The sequence below is a fragment of the Danio rerio genome, chromosome 2, assembly GCF_049306965.1.
Source record: "Danio rerio strain Tuebingen ecotype United States chromosome 2, GRCz12tu, whole genome shotgun sequence".
In the NCBI taxonomy this organism is placed as follows: domain Eukaryota; kingdom Metazoa; phylum Chordata; class Actinopteri; order Cypriniformes; family Danionidae; genus Danio; species Danio rerio.
Genome location: NC_133177.1, coordinates 40,817,115 through 40,836,930, shown reverse-complemented (window position 1 = coordinate 40,836,930; position 19,816 = coordinate 40,817,115). Strand labels below are relative to the sequence as shown.

The window sequence follows — 19,816 nt, the reverse complement described above, 5'->3', positions numbered from 1 at the left end:
CTTTATGTATGTTTCAGTGTTCCCCTGAGAACTAGAAGTCTTGAATATTGTTTAATAAATATGTACAGATTTTTTTTTTTTTCCCAGCAGGTTTAGATAAGAAATTATGCAGTGTTCATCATGTTGCTTTTTTTTTATTAATAGAAGCTGCCATATACACAAGTTAATTCAAACATTTGTGGAAGTTTACAAACGTTTACTTGTCTCCTGTGGTTCCAAACCTTTATAAACCTGAAATAGCTGCTTGTCTATTGTCGAGGTTAAAACCATAGTTCATGTCTACTGGTTTGCAACGTTCTTCAGAATATCATCATGTGTTCAAGAAATAAACTCAGGTCTGATACAAATGAAGGTTGAATAAGTCACACTTCAATTTCGGGGGAATTTCATCAGTCAGCATTTTGAAATGAGTCTCAACCTTCCATCAAAGTTAGGGCTGCATGATATTAGACAAATCTGAAATTGCAATATTTTGTTTCTAAAATGTATATATTGGTATATTCTGCATCTATATAGTTCCAGCAAATTATTGAATGGCACTTTGTAAAGAATTTATTCACTTTTTTAAAGTTAAATTCTCACTATTAGCAAACCATTATGACTTTTGCATCAAACTCCCAATTGGCTTCTTTAATATTAATGTAGTTTGGGTATTGTGTGGGATTATGGATGTAGAATAAGGTCATGCAAAATATGTGCCTAAAGTGTTAATAACTTTGGCCAATAGCCTTATAGTTAGTGCGTCGACACACACATGGCACCGAGGTGTTCATGGCGATCCGAGTTCGATTTCCGGCTTAAGGTCCTTTGCTGACCCTTACCCCATCTCTGCTCCCTATACTTTCCTGTCTCTAAATCTCCACTGTCCTATTACAATAAAGGTGAAAACCCCTAAAAAAGTGCTAATAAGCAGCCAATATATCAATACACATGCAAGTAACTAATTAGTATTGAGAATTGGTCCAAAGTGTTACCAAACGCATTCATTTTGATTGACTGGGATGATTCTGTAGGGGAGTGAAACATGCGTACAATGTAATAAACTACAAGCATAGATAAATGCTACAAAGCGAAGATAAAAGTGAAATAAACAGCATTTATGCATTATGGTTTTGTATATGTAAATGTAAAAAAAAAAAAAACACTGCAAAGTCAACTCGGCGTTACACATCTATGCGATGTGATTATTGTGGATGCACACATTGAAATATTGATGCTGAAACAATATATTGTGTAACCCTAATCAAAGTTATTTTTAACTGTTAAAGGACTCCCATTCTTTTAAGTTGTTTTGATCCAGTTCAAATGTTGACTACTGCTTTAAAAATCAGTCTGGGCTGTGTATTAACTTACAGAACTACCTGAAGAACATCTGAATTCACTATATTCCTCAACCTGCTGGACACCTTCTTTCTGATGCACATATAAAGGTGATGATTTGTAAATACCAGTAAAATCATGAAACCCCACACTGATCATGTGATCAAATGGCAAAGCTAGTATTTCTGGGTTGCATTTATACCACACTACAAACATTCACTATGCTCACTCTATTGAACAGTTTTTTTTTAGTGATCATAAAGTAAATAAATTAAAGTGTGTTATTTTCAACACGACCATGTCTTTACGCTGCCTTCTATTTGTTCAGTCACAATACAAAAAGATTTTCCAATATAAATATCCAGAATAACTTATTGTCCAAGATGGATTCCTATGTGTCTCCTTGAGTTTTATAGCCTGATGACATCCCTAGTCTGTTGGTTTTTCCGAGCACTGTAGTCCAGAACGGTTCCCTCAAAAAGTCTGGCCATGAACGCCAGGCCATCAGCTTTAATGTATGAGCGTCCAGCAAATGCATATAGGACAGGATTGGCACAACTACTGATAAATGCCAGAGTAGACGTAACAGCACGGCTGGACTCCCAGATGTTTTTTAGTCTGAGGATAGAGAAGATGGTTACTGTGATATTATTGAGCATGGGAGAAATACCAATTGAGTGTGTTTAACATTCTGAAGCACTCACTGTGTTTTTAATGGCATTCCCTCTGGTGTAAGCGCTGCCATCACCTGACCAGAAAACAGTAACAAAATAAAATCACACATTTAGGTAATTGCATAGATTATCACAGAAAGATCTGAATGACAAATTCTTGCCTGCACTACATTAAGGATGTGGTAAGGAAGCCAAAAAATGCAGAACGTCACAATAATGGCTTGAATGAGGTTCTCGCTTCGTATCATCCTCTTGAACTTGGTCTGTCTGAGGCGGCGGAGGATACACACATAACTGCTCACTATGATCACATACGGCACCAGGAAGCCCACCATTGTCTCAAGGGTATACTGGAATACCGCCTGTTCATAAATGACAAATCATGCGTGAATTATAGCTTTTATGAGAGATAAAGTAGTCAGCCATTTATGATTGGAAAATAAACATTGTGAAATGTGAAGGGCTGTGTATTTTATTAGCTTTATACCTTCAGGTAATCTAAGAGGTGTCTTTTTCAGTAGTATTAACCACAAGAAGCTTCAGCTCATTGTTTAAAGGTAATAAAGTTGTAAATAATGTTCAGTTTCTTCCACATCCTGCTTGTTTTACTTCAGACCTCAACTGTATAGTCATGAGCCACAGGAATTTTCTATTTGTTATGTGTTTTGCCTATATATGCAGCTAATTCATACCGGAAACATGCTAGTAACATGCTAAATAATACTGGAAATATGCTAGCAACATGCTAATTTGTACTGAAAACATCCTAAAACATGTTTAATCATACTATAAACACGCAAACAACATGCTAATCCGTTCTGGAAACATGCTAACAATAGCCTGTAATTGTTGGCTTGTGTCTTACTAATCAAAATGGACGTTTTCAACCAAAAATGTTTTACTTATACTTGAAAAAACTACATTTTGCATGGCCTGAAGTAGAATGAACAAATCAATACAATTGTTAACTGTCCCCTACTGACTTTAGAGTAGAGATACCTAAACTAGGGCCCGCAGACCAAAGTTGGCCCATGGTAACCTTTGATTCGTCTCACCATTCCATCTGAGAAGAGAGGGAGAATGATTTTGTTTGTTTGTTTGATTGATTGATTTATTTATTGTTAAAAGCTAACTGAAATTGATTGTTTCAATTAAATTGTGTAAATTAATCAGATTTTGTTTAAATGTACATACTGTCACCCAACATTGCAGAGACTTTAGTGAGCAAATCAAGTTGGCAGATTCTGCTATGAACTCCATTGTTGTGAATGTGATTGTTCATGTTTTTATTGCAATAAGTTATCATTTAAAAGGTTATACTACATTAGTTCATATGATTTGAAGTAATGTTTTCTATTTATTTTGAAATTTTATTAAATAAATAAGGAAATTACCAGTGGCAACTTTAATGTAATACATAAAGTTAGTAAAGTCGATTTGACTTTGGCCCACGGCTCTCAATATTGATATTTGGGTTTTGGCCCCTACATACGAAGAAGTTTGGGAACCCCTGCTTTAGATAGACTTGGGCACAACAATTCTGATAACAATGCTGGCTTTGAGTCTTCCCGTGCACCTTTATATAATCTATAAGATTTTAAGGATAACAGTTTAATGTTAACATGATCACAATACTGGCTCTGCCCACTGACAATTAGGAATCTACTAGGATCAAGGAAAACACCTGTAATCAACCTAACCCTAACTTGCAGTCAAATTGCTGTAAAGTTATCCCCTCTTATTTATTTACATTTTTATTTTTGTATCATTTTGTATTTATAAGCTGCTTTAATGTCGAAATATTGCAATATGTGCAATATAAATAACAATATCCCATTAATAACAATAAATGACCAAATATCCTCCCAAAATATGTCTAAAATAGTATTCAAAGTGTAATCGTATAAGCTACTGTCACTAGCTTTGCAGATTGCTGTTAAACACGCAGATCGATACGGAACTACAAATTCGCCAATATTTGGACTTCAAGTTCAGTCATGCAGTGCTCACACACCTTTTCCAGAATCAGGTGATTGCGCACACACATACAAACAGCCAGAGGATTTTCAAGGACTCATTATGGACTTTAAAAACAGCACGCACACACACACACATACATACATACATACATACATACACACACATACATCAGTGATGAGACTTGTTTAACTGTACAGTGACATTACGACGCATTTCCCTTCCCTTGCCGTGTTTTGCCCCTCGGTTTGTTTGTTTATGTTGTCTGCTGCCTGCCTTTTGACCATCTGCCTGTTTTTTGACCATGACTCTGGATTCCCTGTATACATCTGTTTGCCCCTGTGTTGACCGTTGCTTGTCTGACTGTCCTCCTAATAAACCCTTCATTTGGATCAACACTTCCCTGTCAGCGTCCCCTTCACATTACAGCAGGGTTTTTCAAAGTCTAAGACAGTGGGCCTCCCTTTTGACACAACTTATTCATTGGAGCCCCCCTCATCCCAAACACATACGCACACACACACACATACACACACACACACACACACACACACACACACACACACACACACACACACACACACACACACACACACAATTCTGGAGGTTTTCCTGCTACCTCATCATGCTTGGATTCAAGGTGTCGCCGAAGTTTAGCGGGTCTCGTGCTGTCATTAGCCAAAATATCTTGACAAACCACACATAAAGGTCGTGGTTCATCAGCTGGTCCTGTCCACGTAAATCCTAAACTGAATTTCTGATCATCATATCGTCGTCTTTTAAGTTTAAGCCCTGAACTTGAAGGCTTTGAATCAGGGGGTCTCAGAAACCGATCCATTGTATTAGCAGCATAGACTGTAAATTAGCAGGCATATACTTGTATTGGCGGGCTTGCCAAACAGAAGCGAATTCACAGCTATGGCCTTCTGGTTAAAAAAGGTTTTCTCATTTATGACATATTATTTTTTTTAGCTTTGTTTAATTAAAACGTTTAAAAATAATAAGAAATATATATAATAATTAAACTTAATAATTATATTTTTATTATATAATATTTTTTCCCGCGCCTCCCCTGACATGCTCTGGCGCCCCCCAGGGGAGGCGCGCCTCACACTTTGAAAACCCCTGCATTACAGCTACTCCATTACCTAATCAATTATTATAAATCTGTTTGTTTTCTTTTTGTAATAATAAAACTGGTACACCGATAACTTAAATATTACAAATAAATATAAAAAAACTAAATGAATAAACCATAATCTACTAAAAATTTGTAGTTCATATCTGGAAGGTGGGCTGCACGGTGGCGCAGTGGGTAGCATGTTCGCCTCACAGCAAGAAGGTCACTGGTTTAAGCCTTGGCTGGGTCAGTTGGTATTTCTGTGTGCATGTTCTCCCCGTGTTTGCGTGGAGTGCTCTGGTTTCCCCCACACGTCCAAAGATATGTGGTATAGGTGAACTGGGTAGGCTAAATTGTCCAAGTGTATGTGTGTGAATGAGTGTGTATGGATGTTTCCCAGTGATTGATTGCAATTGGAAGGGCATCGGCTGCGTAAAACATATGCTGGATAAGTTGGTGGTTCATTCCGCTGTGGCGACCCCAGATTAATATCGGCACTAAGCCGAAAAGTAAATGAATGAATAAATATCTGGAAGGTGTGATGAACGGTGTTGTTGTGTAAAACAGATCACCCAATCACAATCAAGCATTCAATGAATAATACCAGTAAGCACTTACCTGCTCTGTACGATTGTGATGAGTTTCACACACTATCCGTTTATTCCCAATAGTTTTTTCAGCCCTAAACATCAAAACAGGCATTGCCAAAAGAAAGACGGCGACCCACAGGCCTCCGAGCACCAATAAAACGGTCAGTCTGCGAGTACAGACGCTCAGATATGAGGGCCACATCACTGCCACCAGTCTGTGTAAACTCATCAATGTAATGATCATAATAGACGCGTACATGTTTGTGTTGCACAAGTAGAAGAGCAGCTTGCACAAGACTTCTCCAAAGATCCAGTTCTGCTTGGCCAGGTATATTATGAAGAAGATGGTAAGGAACATCAGGCAACCGTCGGCAAACGCCAGGTTGAGGATAAGCAGGGTGGTGACAGAGCGCTTTCGAGCACGAGCCAAGATACTCCAGATGATGAACAGGTTGCCAGGAATGCCTAGGAGGATGGCGATGCTGAGGATCAGGGCCCCAAAGGTGGCAGAGGTACTGTTATCAACAACGCTCTTGAGTTTGGGACTGGCGGTTGTTATGTTCTCCATGGAGAAGCTGCCATTTTCCAATGCCATTTGGAAGGGGTCGAAAGAACTGTGGGACAACAGGAAGCAATGTTATTTTGTTTATTTATTTGTTCATTCAATAAATAGAAAAATTATTAGCTGTCTAAAATTATTTCAAAATATTATTGGGGTGTCATATGTGATCCAGACCAAGCCAGAGTTATAACTCATTTAAAGAATATCGTAGGTCTGGTCTAGGATCTGTCACTCCTCCTGGGTTTTCCTTGCAAGTTTATAAGCAACAAGCATAAACAAACGTTGTTCTGGCTATAACATTTTGCTGCCAAGAAGAACTTATTAATGTCGTGGATCAGCGATAAACCCCCTATCATAAAAGGAAAGCATTCGATTATTAGGAACTGGCTAACTTGAACATACGTCAGAGAATGTACAGAACGTAATACATTGTAATTGAAAAAAAATGTTTTTAATGTTCTCTGAATAATAAACATTATTGAAAAATTATAAATTTATCATATATTTAAAACATGCATTCATTTATTTACCTTTAGCTTTGTCTCTATTTCAGAGGTCGCCACAGTGGAATGAACCCATACACACTCATTCACACAAACACTCACACACTACAGCCAATTTACTTTATTTAATTCACCTACTTTCCCAGAAATAGGTTGCGGCTGGAAGGGCATCCGCTGCGTAAAAATATGCTGGATAAGTTGCAGTTCATTCCGCTGTGGCGACCCCGGACTAATAAAGAGACTAAGCCGACAAGAAAATGAATGAATTAATAATTCACCTAAACCGTGTGTCTGCAGACTGTTGGGGAAGACATGGGGTGAACATGCAAACTTCACAGAGAAACCCCAACTAATCTAGTCGGGACTCAAATCAGAAACCTTCTTGCTGTGAGGCGACAGAGCTAACCACTGAGCCACCGTGCTGCCTCATATTTAAAGCATTTAGTTATTAGTTTTCACTTGTTAATAAATAACCCTATAATTACTAAGAAACACTTAAACAGGATAATTTTATAACTATATAACAACTAAAGTAGTACTTTCTTGCAAAATGTTTGTTTGTAATTTTTGTTATTTCAATTTTTTTTTTACTTTGCCGTTTCAAACACTGTCATACAGGTTAAGACAATAGATAACTAAAAACCCCACATTTTTAAACAAAAAACACAATCATATTAAAATATAAATTAACTCAAACATCTTAATACACTTTAGAAAAAAAATACAATAAATAAACAAACAACAATATCCATCTATTCAACAAAAGTCTCGTCTAAACCAGAGATGCCCAAACTAGAGCTAGGGGCCAAAGTTGGCCCATGGTAATCTTTGATTTGGCCCACCATCCCATCTGAGAAGAGAGAGAATTTTGGGAAGGGTTGGGGTTAATTCATTACATTGGTATTTGTAATTTAACGTAACCTTTTACTGGTTTATTTTGTTGTTAAGCTATAAAATAAGTTTTAATTATAATAGGGCAATTAAAAAATGTAAAATAATATATTATTCAGTAGTTAATATGATTAAAGTAATGTTTTCTTTTTATTTTGAAGTAATAATAATAAATGACCCAAGGCAACTTACAGTTAGATATACATATCTTCAGCCCTTTGCCCTCAATCAAATTTGGTTTTCGGCCCTTCATAAGAAAACGTTTGGACACCCCTGACCTAGACTGTCCAAAAACTCATAAAACATGAACACATAAATGATTTAGTTTTTATAGTAAATTTAAAAAAAAATATATATATATATAGGTAATCTTTATAATTATCTAGGGCAAAAGGTCTTTTTTCCCAAGAACATGCAAAATACATTACAAATAAATATTACAAATAAAAATTAACCTAAACAAAATCTTGAAAAAGACAAAGACTCAAAAGTTTTTTTTTACTTAAAAATGACAAAATTCTTAATTTCATAATTGTAATTTTTTACTTGATTGTATATTTCACTAATAATTACACCTTAAATGTGAGTATATAGTACTTTCTTGTGAGACTAATACAAATATCAGATTTTTTGAGCAACTTAGATTTTTTTATACATTTGTAAATTTGTTTTTTAAGAAATCATTATTAGGACATAAACATAAACCGGACATAAATGGAAAAAAATTACTCTGATAGGAAATCTATTATATTTTATAAGGTTTCCAATAGAGAGAGCATATTATGAATTATTGTGCTTTTTCTCTTATAATCCTCTCTTCAGAGGGCAAATAAAGCATCAAGAATGGGCTCTCAGCAACCACATAAACACTGCAATAATCTTCCATGAATAAAAAAAAACGTGCTACAACTTGAAACATGATCTTGAGCTTATCAACTAGGAATGTCACTCAAAAGCTGTAATATCCACTGAAAATCACATCCACACACTCAAAACCAACCGTTTTATTTTATACTATCTTAATTTGCCACAGCAACTGTCAAGAAAACAGCACATTAAAAATTAAATTGAAATAACTTATTAAACAAGTCTTAGATTGTCAAGAACCTATCAATACTGTAAGGCTAAAATTATAAGATTGTCCAGTTTACAATCCCTCCACTACAGTAAACTGATTACGCACACTGGTGACCTCTGTGATCTGTGCCATTAAGAAACTAGACAGTGTTGCATCAACAGAAAGTGGCCACAAAGGACAAACTGAAGATTGATAAATGGGCAGTTTATATAAGAAATAAGGGAAAGGACTGTAATGCATTTCTACTCCTCCATTAATTAAAATAATTTTAAAAAGTTATATAACTCACCTAAAGACTTGATTAGATCCAAATAACTGAACTGGTTCCCTGTGAAGTGACCAGATGGACCTGGTTAGGTTATGTGATCTCCAAGTTGGTCTCCCTGTTTGTTTCTTATGTTTCCCGAATAGATGTTCACAAACCTTATGCTTAAGCTCTTTATGTTTTTCTGTGATTTCAGGCTATCAGATTCCATATACACTACAATAATCAAACACACTAATTCTTGTAAATGCTTGTTTCTGTCACTAAACTGCCAGTTTTCTGAGGTCTCATGTTCAAGTTTTCTCCGCCCCATCCTTTCTCCTCCCTAATATTTCAACATACCAATTTCTCCATGTTTCCCTCTGAAATGATTTTAGGAGAATGCTTTTTTCTAACCTGCAGGCTACAGCTTGCAATGAGAATGTGGGAAGGAGTGGGTGAGGTAATCAGACACCACACCCCGACATTCAACAATGCTTCTTCCCTCTTCATTTATTTATTCTTTACCGTTGCTTTACTCTACAACTGTTTCTCCCCTCTGATTTTTAAATATAGGCTATTTATAATATATTCAAATAATTAATATATTTTAATTGAGACTGAATAGTGTGTGGGATTGTTTTGTCCACAGCTAAGTTAGCACACAACTACAGGCATCTTCCATATCTTTGGGTAAAGTTATAGTAATAAACACCTAAACCATTACATTTGCAACATTTCTGCTACATACTGTATACAGAAAACACGTGCTCAAAATGAACTAAATGTTAAACATTGAGCCTAATTATAGAAAGGAACACACATTATAAGTTATATTAGTCTCAAAAGTTAAAATCTGCTTGTATTTGTTATTGATTATTGTGTGATTTTTCTGCTGAAAAGCACAAACACTGGTTAACAATGAATATTTTATGTTTGATATGTCAAATGCCGGTCAGTTCACAAATTCAACTGGAAGCCGTTTCAGAGGCTGTGCATTTTACTGTGCTTGTAGGCTAATTCAATAGCAGAGCAGAGAAAAATACATAGGTTAGGTTTATATGTAAGTAAATCTGTTTAACACAAATCTGCAGTCTACAACCTTAAAGGGCCATGAACCCCCTCTGTCTCAGCAGGGTGTTTTCACACCATTTGGAAAAAGTCAGGAAAGTGGGTGAGTCCAGCTTTGTTTAAGTGGGAGTGTCGAGTGGTCGAAAGAGGCTAAGAGTTTGCAAGAAAAGGGAGTTTCATTACGTGCACAGGTTGATTTTCACAGCGGCAACACAAACACAGTAGCAGGGGAGATAAAGCTAAATTATACTTCTGCGTTTGCTCCAGCATGTGGTTGCATAGCCCTTGCCATTGTGACGCTGATGCGCAGGTCTCAAAAAATGTTACAATGTGTAGCGCAAGCTCTATGATTGGTTGCCATGAGGGCCCGATATAGCGACTGTTTACCAGTGTGAAGTCCTGTGAAGGAGCTCTAGATGGAAACTGTTGTTTTGTGTTTACTTTATAATTAAAGTTGTTGCACACCTGCCAATTCCTGCCTCAAAATAAGAGAGTTTAAGCCACTTGTACATTAATGTAGCATTAAGAATAAACAAAACACCAGTAAAGAAACTGGACACAGAGGAACATAAACACCCACTGCCAGCTAGCGTTTAGGAAGTGTCTTTGCAGAGCAACACAAACAACGCGTAACATGTATAAATCCATGGCTACGTGCATTGCATGCGCTGTAGGTCACGCCGATCACTTGACGCAGAAGTATAAACTAAGCTATAGACAGTAATTCGGAGAGCAGCATTGACAGTGGATCTGAGAGCTTTGTGAAAGTGGAGGATATTTTAGTCCATAATATTGTAGTGATACTAATGTACTGTCAACTTAGTAACTAAATAATTTTGACTAAGGTATGTCTTTAAAAACTGAAAGAGTACTGCTGATGATACTAATTAACTTTGCCATCTGAATAAACATAAACAAAGAACACTGATCGCACACCTACCAAATCTGTAGAGACCGGACAATCATCATGAAACTGTTTCTGCCTCTTTTTTTTTTTTAATAGGAGATGAGCGGCAAATCCGGATTTCACCATTTCCAGATTTGAAAAGCTCTCGGGTAAAAAATGTTCCTTACAAACATATTTTTGTTGCGTGTTAGCAGACCACTATAATCCACACATGTGAGTCCACACACAAGCTGTGCTCTAATCATGGGAAAATGGAAACACAACCTTCATTGAGGCACATTTATAAACGCAACACTGACGACCCATGTGTTCTAACAATTCTTCCTCTTCTACTTGTTTGAAGTACGGTTGGCAACTTAACGTGGCGTCTCTCTGAACACTGTAACAGGTAAGAAGCGACTTTAAAGCTATATCATGCACATGTTGTTCACAATAGAGCACGCTGATTGGTTCAAAACAGATGTTGAACAGATACGCTGAAAACTCAATGATATCACTTTGTACCGTCCAGTACAGACAGCTAATCTTCATGCTGAAATTTACACAATAATCTCATGGCCGTGAAGTTGCTTCAAAATTTCTTTTTAAACCAGAAGAACGACTTTGCTGAAAGTAACACTAATACAAACAATTTTCACTTTTTAGTGGAATACATGTCTTAATAGTGTTTTTAGCAATGTGGGGCACATATATCACTGTCAACATTTAAAAATGTGTTTTTCTGTTTCGTGACCCTTTATAAATTCCTCAAAAGTTTCTTTATATAAAAATAATTATTTAGATTATAGACTATTTTAGTGTACAGAATTGTTCACTGAAAATATCTTTGGGGAACCCAAAATGATTATTTTATGCATTACTGGAAAACAAACCTTTTGGGACCCTTTTTAATAGTAGTAGTCAGTGAATAGGGAATTGGAATTACAAACACTCACTGCATGAGTCATCTCATTATCAAAGATGACGTTCCTAAAAATGCCTCTTTTTGGAAGCTACTATTATATATGAGAAACTTTCTGTGAATAAGAGAGAGGGGGAGAGGAAAACCTAGCGAGAAAATACACTTCCTTATTTCTGACCTCTGGGTCATTACTCAGTGACCTGTTTCCCATGAGTAACATAAGCTTCTCCAATCTCTCATGACCGGGTTCAGTGGAGCACCAAAGCCAGCAGCACGATCATTAATATGCATGATGTGTACAGTTACTCAAATTTGCATATATGTCATCATGACGTGGTTGGAGGCTGTGTGGGAACTAAACATACTACAGTAGCTGTTTTTGTTGTCCACAGGATGGCAACATTCTCCTATAAATATAAATGTAACACTTTTCAATAACACTACATGAACAATAATGAAGTATGTAAATTAAATGTTTCTTTATTAATGATGTGTTAAGTAGGGCTGCACAATATATCATTTGAGGATTTCGCAATGTGTACATCCGTAATAGTCACATCACAGGATATGCAACGTTGAGTTGAATAGTTGACCAGAAAACAGAAGTAAAAACACATGAGATTTGTGGAGACAATTCAGAACTGAAGCATAATAGAGTGAAAGTTAATAATCTGCACTTGTTTTACGGCCTGTGACTATGTGAGCATTTTAGTTGCGCATACATTTATTAAAGATTAATTTTATTCAATTATTAAATTGATGAAGACCATGCAGTGTTATTTTGCATTTGAATATTGCTTTTCTGTACCCAAATACTGTTAGACTCACCTCATAAAACCGTGAAGCACTGGTTTCAAACTCAATTCCTAGAGAGCCGCAGCTCTGCATTGTTTAGCTCCAACCACCTCCAACTCACACCTGCTTAATAGTCTCTAGTAGTCTTGATGAGTTGAGTTGGATCAGCTGTGTTTGATTAGGGTTGGATTGAAACTGTACAGAGCTGCGGCCCTCCAGGAATCCAGTTTGAGATCTAGGCCATAAAGTATGTATTTATTACACTGTAATATTTGCTCCATTGTGTTTCATTCTGTTTATTTACGGCTATTCTTTGTTTATTGTATTTATATAATAAATTACATTAAACATATATTTATATTTCACTCCCCTACAAAATCATTCCAATCAATTTAAAGTAACGACTTAGCAAATAGAGCAATTTAAGTCGTCTTTATATTGGAATATATATCGCAGAGAAAAAAAATACGACAATGTCACGTTTTTCCAATATTATACAGCCTTTTAGTGTTAAGGCATGTTATAATGACGAACAAACTTTAACTACAACATGAGTTCAAGTGTGAATAATCTTAATATCTTGCTAATACACTGCTTAACACTTTAGTTTAAGCTAAATGTAACCAACATGAACTGTGTTGCCCTTTAAGAAGTTTCACTTTAAAATATCTTCTTTAAATATTTTATATACATATTTCCTTTGTTAAAATGTGAAATTCATAATTTATTTAATTAATCTACTTCGTGTGTAAAAAGGAATACTTTTATTTTGCATTATATCATACTTCCTGTTTAGTCACTTCCTGTTAGTGTTCCTGGCTCTTTGTGGAAGCCATGTCAGACATGCGCTCTCTCGGACAATCTAAGCCATCCGCTTAAACTCATCATAGAGGCAATGCCGTAAGTTTATGTTTTGCACATTAGACATGTTGAAGACTTTATATTAGTGATTATTTTGTAAAAAATACAACGTTTAATAACTTTGTTTGCTAGTGTAATTCCTACTGCAGGGAGAACTGTAGTCTGTTTATGTTATGTATATGTAAGTGGAAATACCTGTCAAAACTCAATTTCTGAGAATTGTTTTGTTATTTTTGTTGCAGTTTTCACCATAAATGCTAATAAGAAGAGTGACAGTAAATGATCAAACTTGCTACGACTCTGTCTTCATTGGCTATGGTTTAACTCGGTGTTTAGTCAGTCACAACACACTGCACGAGAACACTACAGTGAAAAGGCAGCTTTGATGTGAAAGTGGTCAAGATGTCCGCAAGCAGCAAGTCGTCTGTGCGCAGTGCTAGAAGTGGCAAGTCATCTGCTTCATCAGAGAGTGTAACCCGTGCTCGGGCCAGAGCCGAAGCTGCTAAAGTCAGAGCATCATACGCTAGCCAAGAGGCTAAACTGAAGATAGAAAAGGCCACAAGAGAAGCGCAAAATCAGCTAGAAACAGTAAAATTAGACACTGAACTGGAAGTGTTAACACTACAACGAGAAGCTGATGTAGCTGCTGTTGAGGCACAAGTACTGGAAGATGCTGAAATAGAAATGCATGCTGCAGCTGAAAAAGAAGAATCCGAAGAGAAAGTAAAAATTGAACGCACAAGTGAATATGTAAATTCTCAATTAAACCTTACAAGTCATTTACCCTCTGCAAGCTTTTCAGCCTTGCCTAACGCTCCAGCATCTCATGCTGACAACAGCTTCATAACATGGAGTCCTCCATTAAAAGACCCTCCACATAAACAATCTATTAATGACAAGCCAAAGTATCAGGATGCTGATTTTGTACACTTACCTGCTGCAAACCTGTCTAGTCCATCCACGGGTATTATAAAATCTGAAGTTGACAGGACAAACCCCTCTATGAACATACATGCGAAGCCATATATTCCTCAGTGCATTCCTCAAACTAGCACGCCACCCCAGGCAGAGCCTTTGGCGCAGTATTTAGCACGACGTGATCTTGTTTGTTCAGGACTGTACCAATTTGACGATAAGCCTGAGAATTATCGATCATGGTGTTCTTCATTCACAAGTGCAGCTCGTGAAGTTAACCTCACAGCAACCCAGGAACTGGACCTCATGACTAAATGGCTTGGGAGGGAATCTGGTGAAATGGTGAGGCGCATCCGTTCAGTGCATGTCAGCAATCCCAATCTTGCATTGTATAAGGCATGGGAAAGACTACGGGAGTGCTATGCTGCACCAGAAATCATTGAAAGGTCACTATTTCAGCGCTTGGACAGTTTTCCTCGGATCACAGCTAAAGACCACATCAAATTACGTGAACTCGGAGATTTGCTTATGGAAATCCAAGGTGCTAAAGAAGATGGTTATCTCACAAGCCTATTGTACCTTGACACCTCACGTGGGATTGCACCAATTGTAGATAAACTTCCGTATGGGCTTCAGGACAAATGGGTGACTTCGGGGTCATGGTATAAAGAAAGTCATGGCCGTTTTCCTCCATTTGACTATTTTTGCAGCTTTGTGTGTCATGAAGCGAAGAAGCGAAATGACCCTAGCTTTATGTATCAAAGCAGTGCTATGACAACTGTTAAATCAGACAAATTCACTGGGAAAAGTTTTCACACCAACAAACCCATCTCTGTTCACAAAACAGATGTGTGTGCAGTCAAGGAAGACCCTAACAAAATCTGTCCATTACACAATAAACCACACCCATTGAAAAAATGCAGAACATTCAGAAACAAACTCCTTGATGACAGAAAAGCCTTCCTTAAGGAGAAAGGAATATGTTTTAAATGCTGTTCCTCAATTTCTCATCACGCCAAGGAATGTAAGTCTTTTGTGAAATGTTTTGAATGCAACAGCACTAATCATGATACAGCGATGCACCCTGGCCCGTCGCCTCAAGTAGTCAAATCTCTTCCACCATCACAAGAGGACGGCGGGGAGGGAGAGGATAATTCTGATATGACGTCTGTCAATACAAGCTGCACGGAGGTTTGTGGTCCTGGTCAGTGGGGTCGCTCATGTTCAAAAATCTGCCTTGTAAAGCTGTACCCAAAGGGTAACAAGGACATGGCCATAAAAGCCTATGTAATTCTGGATGACCAGAGCAACCGTTCATTAGCCAGACCAGAATTCTTTGAGCTGTTCAATTTGGAGAGTGAGCCGTTCACATATAATCTTAGAACTTGCTCTGGAACTGTAGAAACATCTGGCAGGAAAGCAGAAGGATTCCAGATTGAGTCTCTGGATGGCAGAGTTCTCATATCTCTTCCACCACTCATTGAGTGTCATGAAATCATGAACAATCGGTTTGAAATTCCAACTCCAAATGCAGTTCTTCACCAGCCTCATCTACGACACATTGCCAAGTACATTCCAGACCTAGAACCAGAAGCAGAAATACTTTTGCTGCTAGGAAGAGATGTGATTAGAGCACACAAGGTCAGGCAGCAGGTCAACGGACCAAACAACGCCCCCTTTGCTCAACGTCTGGACCTGGGATGGGTGGTAATAGGAGAGGTGTGCCTGGGTAATGTACACAAGCCCACAGTTAACACATTTAAAACCAGTGTCCTGGAAACTGGTCGTCACTCAATTTTTCAACCCTGTACAAGCTTTATGCAGGTCAGAGAGAAACAACAGAGCAGTGTGTTTAAAAAGGCAACTGAGATGACACTTGGACAGACAGTGTTTTGCAAAACCGAGCATGACAATAAACCTGCCCCTTCTGTGGAGGACACAACCTTCTTGAAAATTATGGACACAAATGTCTTCAGAAATGAATCTAACAGCTGGGTAGCTCCTCTACCATTCAGAGAACCACGCCAACGCTTGCCAAACAACAAGGAGCAAGCTATTAATCGATTCTCAAGCCTGCAACGAACCCTCAAGAGAAAACCTGAGATGCAGCAACAGTATGTGGAATTCATGGAAAAGATCTTTACCAACGGACATGCTGAGGTAGCACCACCACTAAAAGAAGAGGATGAGTGCTGGTATCTTCCCACATTTGGGGTCTACCACCCCCAAAAACCCAATCAGATCAGAGTGGTTTTCGATTCTAGTGCTTGTTACTCTGGTGTCTCTCTCAATGATGTGCTCCTCACTGGCCCTGACCTGAATAATTCCCTTGTTGGTGTCCTGCTACGTTTTCGGAAAGAGAGGGTTGCAATCCTAGCTGATATTCAGCAAATGTTTCATTGTTTTTTGGTGCGTGATGACCACCGCAACTTTCTCCGTTTCCTATGGTACAAGGACAACGATGTCAACAAGGAAATTATTGAGTATCGAATGAATGTCCACGTCTTCGGCAATCGTCCATCACCTGCCGTGGCAATTTACGGACTACGGAGAGCCATCAGAGAAGGTGCAAAAGATCATGGTGAAGATACCATAAAGTTTGTGGAAAGACATTTCTACGTCGATGATGGTGTGGTATCTGTACCATCTGAAGCTGAGGCTATCGATTTGCTCCAACGAACACAGGCTTCATTAGCTGAGTCAAACCTACGTTTGCACAAGTTTGCTTCAAACTCTCAGATTGTTATGGAAGCTTTTCCTCCTGAAGATTGTGCTCCAGTGATTAAGGACTTAGATCTGAGTGGAGAAACTTCTCCCACACAACGGAGTTTAGGTCTGTTATGGGAGATCTCAACTGACACATTCACCTACTCCACATCCACCACTACCAAACCATTCACCCGTCGTGGAGTTCTCTCCACTGTCAACAGTGTTTTTGACCCTCTGGGTCTACTGGCACCTGTCACGATCCAGGGAAGAGCCCTTCTTAGAGAACTTACCTCTGAAAGTGCAGACTGGGACACATCCCTTCCGGAGGTCAAACTAATCAAATGGGTGGCCTGGAGAAGTTCTCTTCAAGAGCTAGAAAAGCTTCACGTCTCACGTACATACACTAAAACCTCACTAACTGAAGCAGTGCATACAGAATTGTGTGTGTTCTCTGATGCATCAACCAAGGCCATAGGTGCTGTGGCATACCTGAAAGTGCTTCAGAAAGATGGGCAAGTTGAAGTAGGGTTTGTTATGGGCAAGGCGAAACTAGCACCCCTGTCTGAACCTACGATTCCCAGGCTTGAGCTGTGTGCTGCTGTCTTAGCAGTTGAGATGGCAGATCTCATTAAGGATGAGCTAGATCTGGAATTAAATGACATAAAGTTCTTTACAGACAGCAAAGTGGTCCTTGGCTACATTTATAATGAGTCAAAGCGATTCTATGTGTATGTTCACAATAGAGTCCAGCGCATCCGACAGTCCTCAAGACCTGAGCAATGGCACTATGTACGTACTGAGGAAAATCCAGCAGATCATGCGTCGCGATCCTTACCTGCATCATGCCTGGCGCAGACTTCCTGGTTCACCGGTCCCTCCTTCCTTCAACAGCCACCTGCAGAAAAAACAAAATCAAGTAAAATGTTTGAGCTAATTGAGCCTGAGAATGATGCAGAAATTCGTCCTCAAATCCAAACATGTGCTACTTACCTGGAGGAAGCTGGACTTATATCTACCAGATTTCAAAGATTCTCCACCTTCACCTCTTTAGTAAGAGGAGTAGCGCTTCTAGTTCATGTCGCAAAATCCTTCAAACACTCAAACCAAAACAGCAACTGCAAGGGTTGGCACAAATGTGACTTACCACGTACTCCAGATGAGATGGACCAAGCAAGGAATGTTGTACTGAAAGCAACACAAAAAGCTGCATTTGCAAAAGAGCTGTCAGCACTGCTAGCTGATCAACCTGTATCCAAAAGCAGCCGCTTGCGTAAACTCAATCCAATCATGGAGAGTAATTTCATTTGTGTTGGAGGAAGATTAAAGCACTCTGAGATATCAACTGCCGAAAAGAACCCGATAATTCTCCCTAAAGAAAGCCACACATCTTTGCTGCTCATTCGACATCATCACGAGCAAGTAATACATCAAGGCCGTCATCTGACAGAGGGAGCAATCAGGGCAGCAGGACTGTGGATCTTAGGAGCCAAGTCGCTAATAAACTCAGTACTTCACAAATGTATAACCTGTCGCAAGCTGCGTGGAAAGTTTGAAGAGCAGCACATGGCGGACCTGCCATCTGAACGTCTCAAAATCTGCCCTCCCTTTACATACGTGGGGCTTGATGTATTTGGACCCTGGTCTGTCACTACCAGACGCACCAGAGGAGGACAGGCAGAGAGCAAAAGGTGGGCAATCATGTTTGGCTGTATGAGCTCGAGAGCTGTGCACATCGAGGTCATTGAATCTATGGATGCATCAAGTTGCATAAATGCTCTCAGGCGGTTCTTTGCATTAAGAGGTCCTGCAAAACAGCTCCGCTCCGATTGCGGTACTAATTTCGTTGGGGCATGCAAGGAACTTGGAATGGACAAGATGGTACAGAGGTATCTCAGCGAGCAAGGATGCAATTGGGAATTCAATCCACCTCACAGCTCGCACATGGGAGGCTCATGGGAGCGCCTGATTGGCATTGCAAGAAGAATTTTAGATTCAATGTTTCTGCAGCTAAAAGCTCGCTTAACCCATGAAGTTCTTTGCACACTACTAGCAGAAGTTACTGCTATTATTAATGCACGGCCACTCTTACCAGTGTCTGCAGACCCGCAACAACCATTCATACTTCACCTTCAGTGCTCCTTACACAGAAAACAGGAGTTCCACCTCCCCCTGGAGATTTCTCTGACAAGGACCTGTATACAAAGCAATGGAGACAAGTTCAGGCGCTTGCAAACCAGTTCTGGACACGCTGGAGCCGTGAATACTTACCTTGCTTGCAACACAGACCGAAGTGGACAGTACCTCGCAGAAACCTTCAAGTGGGAGATCTAGTTCTGCTCAGGGATAAGCAGATAGCCCGCAACTGTTGGCCCATGGCCAGAGTCTCTGCTGTATTCCCAGGAAAGGATGGATATGTAAGAAAGGTTGAGGTTTCAACAACTGACCAAGGGAATATAAAAACCTTTCTAAGGCCCATTTCAGAGGTCGTTCTGCTTCTACCCAAAGACTGATCTGGAGATTAGTGTATGGCCCAGAAGTTCATAGTGACCTTACATAGGTCAGGCGGGGAGTGTGTTGCCCTTTAAGAAGTTTCACTTTAAAATATCTTCTTTAAATATTTTATATACATATTTCCTTTGTTAAAATGTGAAATTCATAATTTATTTAATTAATCTACTTCGTGTGTAAAAAGGAATAC

The 19,816-nt window shown here is 38.7% G+C and overlaps 2 protein-coding genes and 1 pseudogene across 4 annotated transcripts in view; 2 read left to right on the top strand and 1 right to left on the bottom strand.

Annotated features, from left to right (window-relative positions):
• Window positions 1-1,088: 1,088 nt before the first annotated feature.
• Window positions 1,089-9,292, bottom strand: ltb4r2b (leukotriene B4 receptor 2b). The gene is given in 5 exon segments (NM_001308970.2): window positions 1,089-1,938; window positions 2,025-2,068; window positions 2,156-2,356; window positions 5,710-6,295; window positions 9,005-9,292. Coding segments are annotated over 4 exon segments (1,020 nt in total). The 5' UTR covers window positions 6,277-6,295; window positions 9,005-9,292; the 3' UTR covers window positions 1,089-1,730.
• Window positions 9,293-11,023: 1,731 nt separating this feature from the next.
• nfatc4 (nuclear factor of activated T cells 4) overlaps window positions 11,024-19,816 on the top strand; it is a 33,358-nt gene continuing 24,565 nt past the window's right edge. For 2 of the 3 annotated variants that reach the window (XR_012393342.1, XM_073928386.1), the window contains exons 1-2: window positions 11,030-11,086; window positions 11,281-11,325. The gene's annotated coding sequence lies outside the window, so the exon portion shown is untranslated. Of the gene's footprint in view, window positions 11,087-11,280; window positions 11,326-19,816 lie in introns of all 3 variants that reach the window. The other variant, XM_073928388.1, reaches the window with a different exon arrangement.
• LOC110438608 (uncharacterized) lies at window positions 13,439-19,809 on the top strand (annotated as a pseudogene).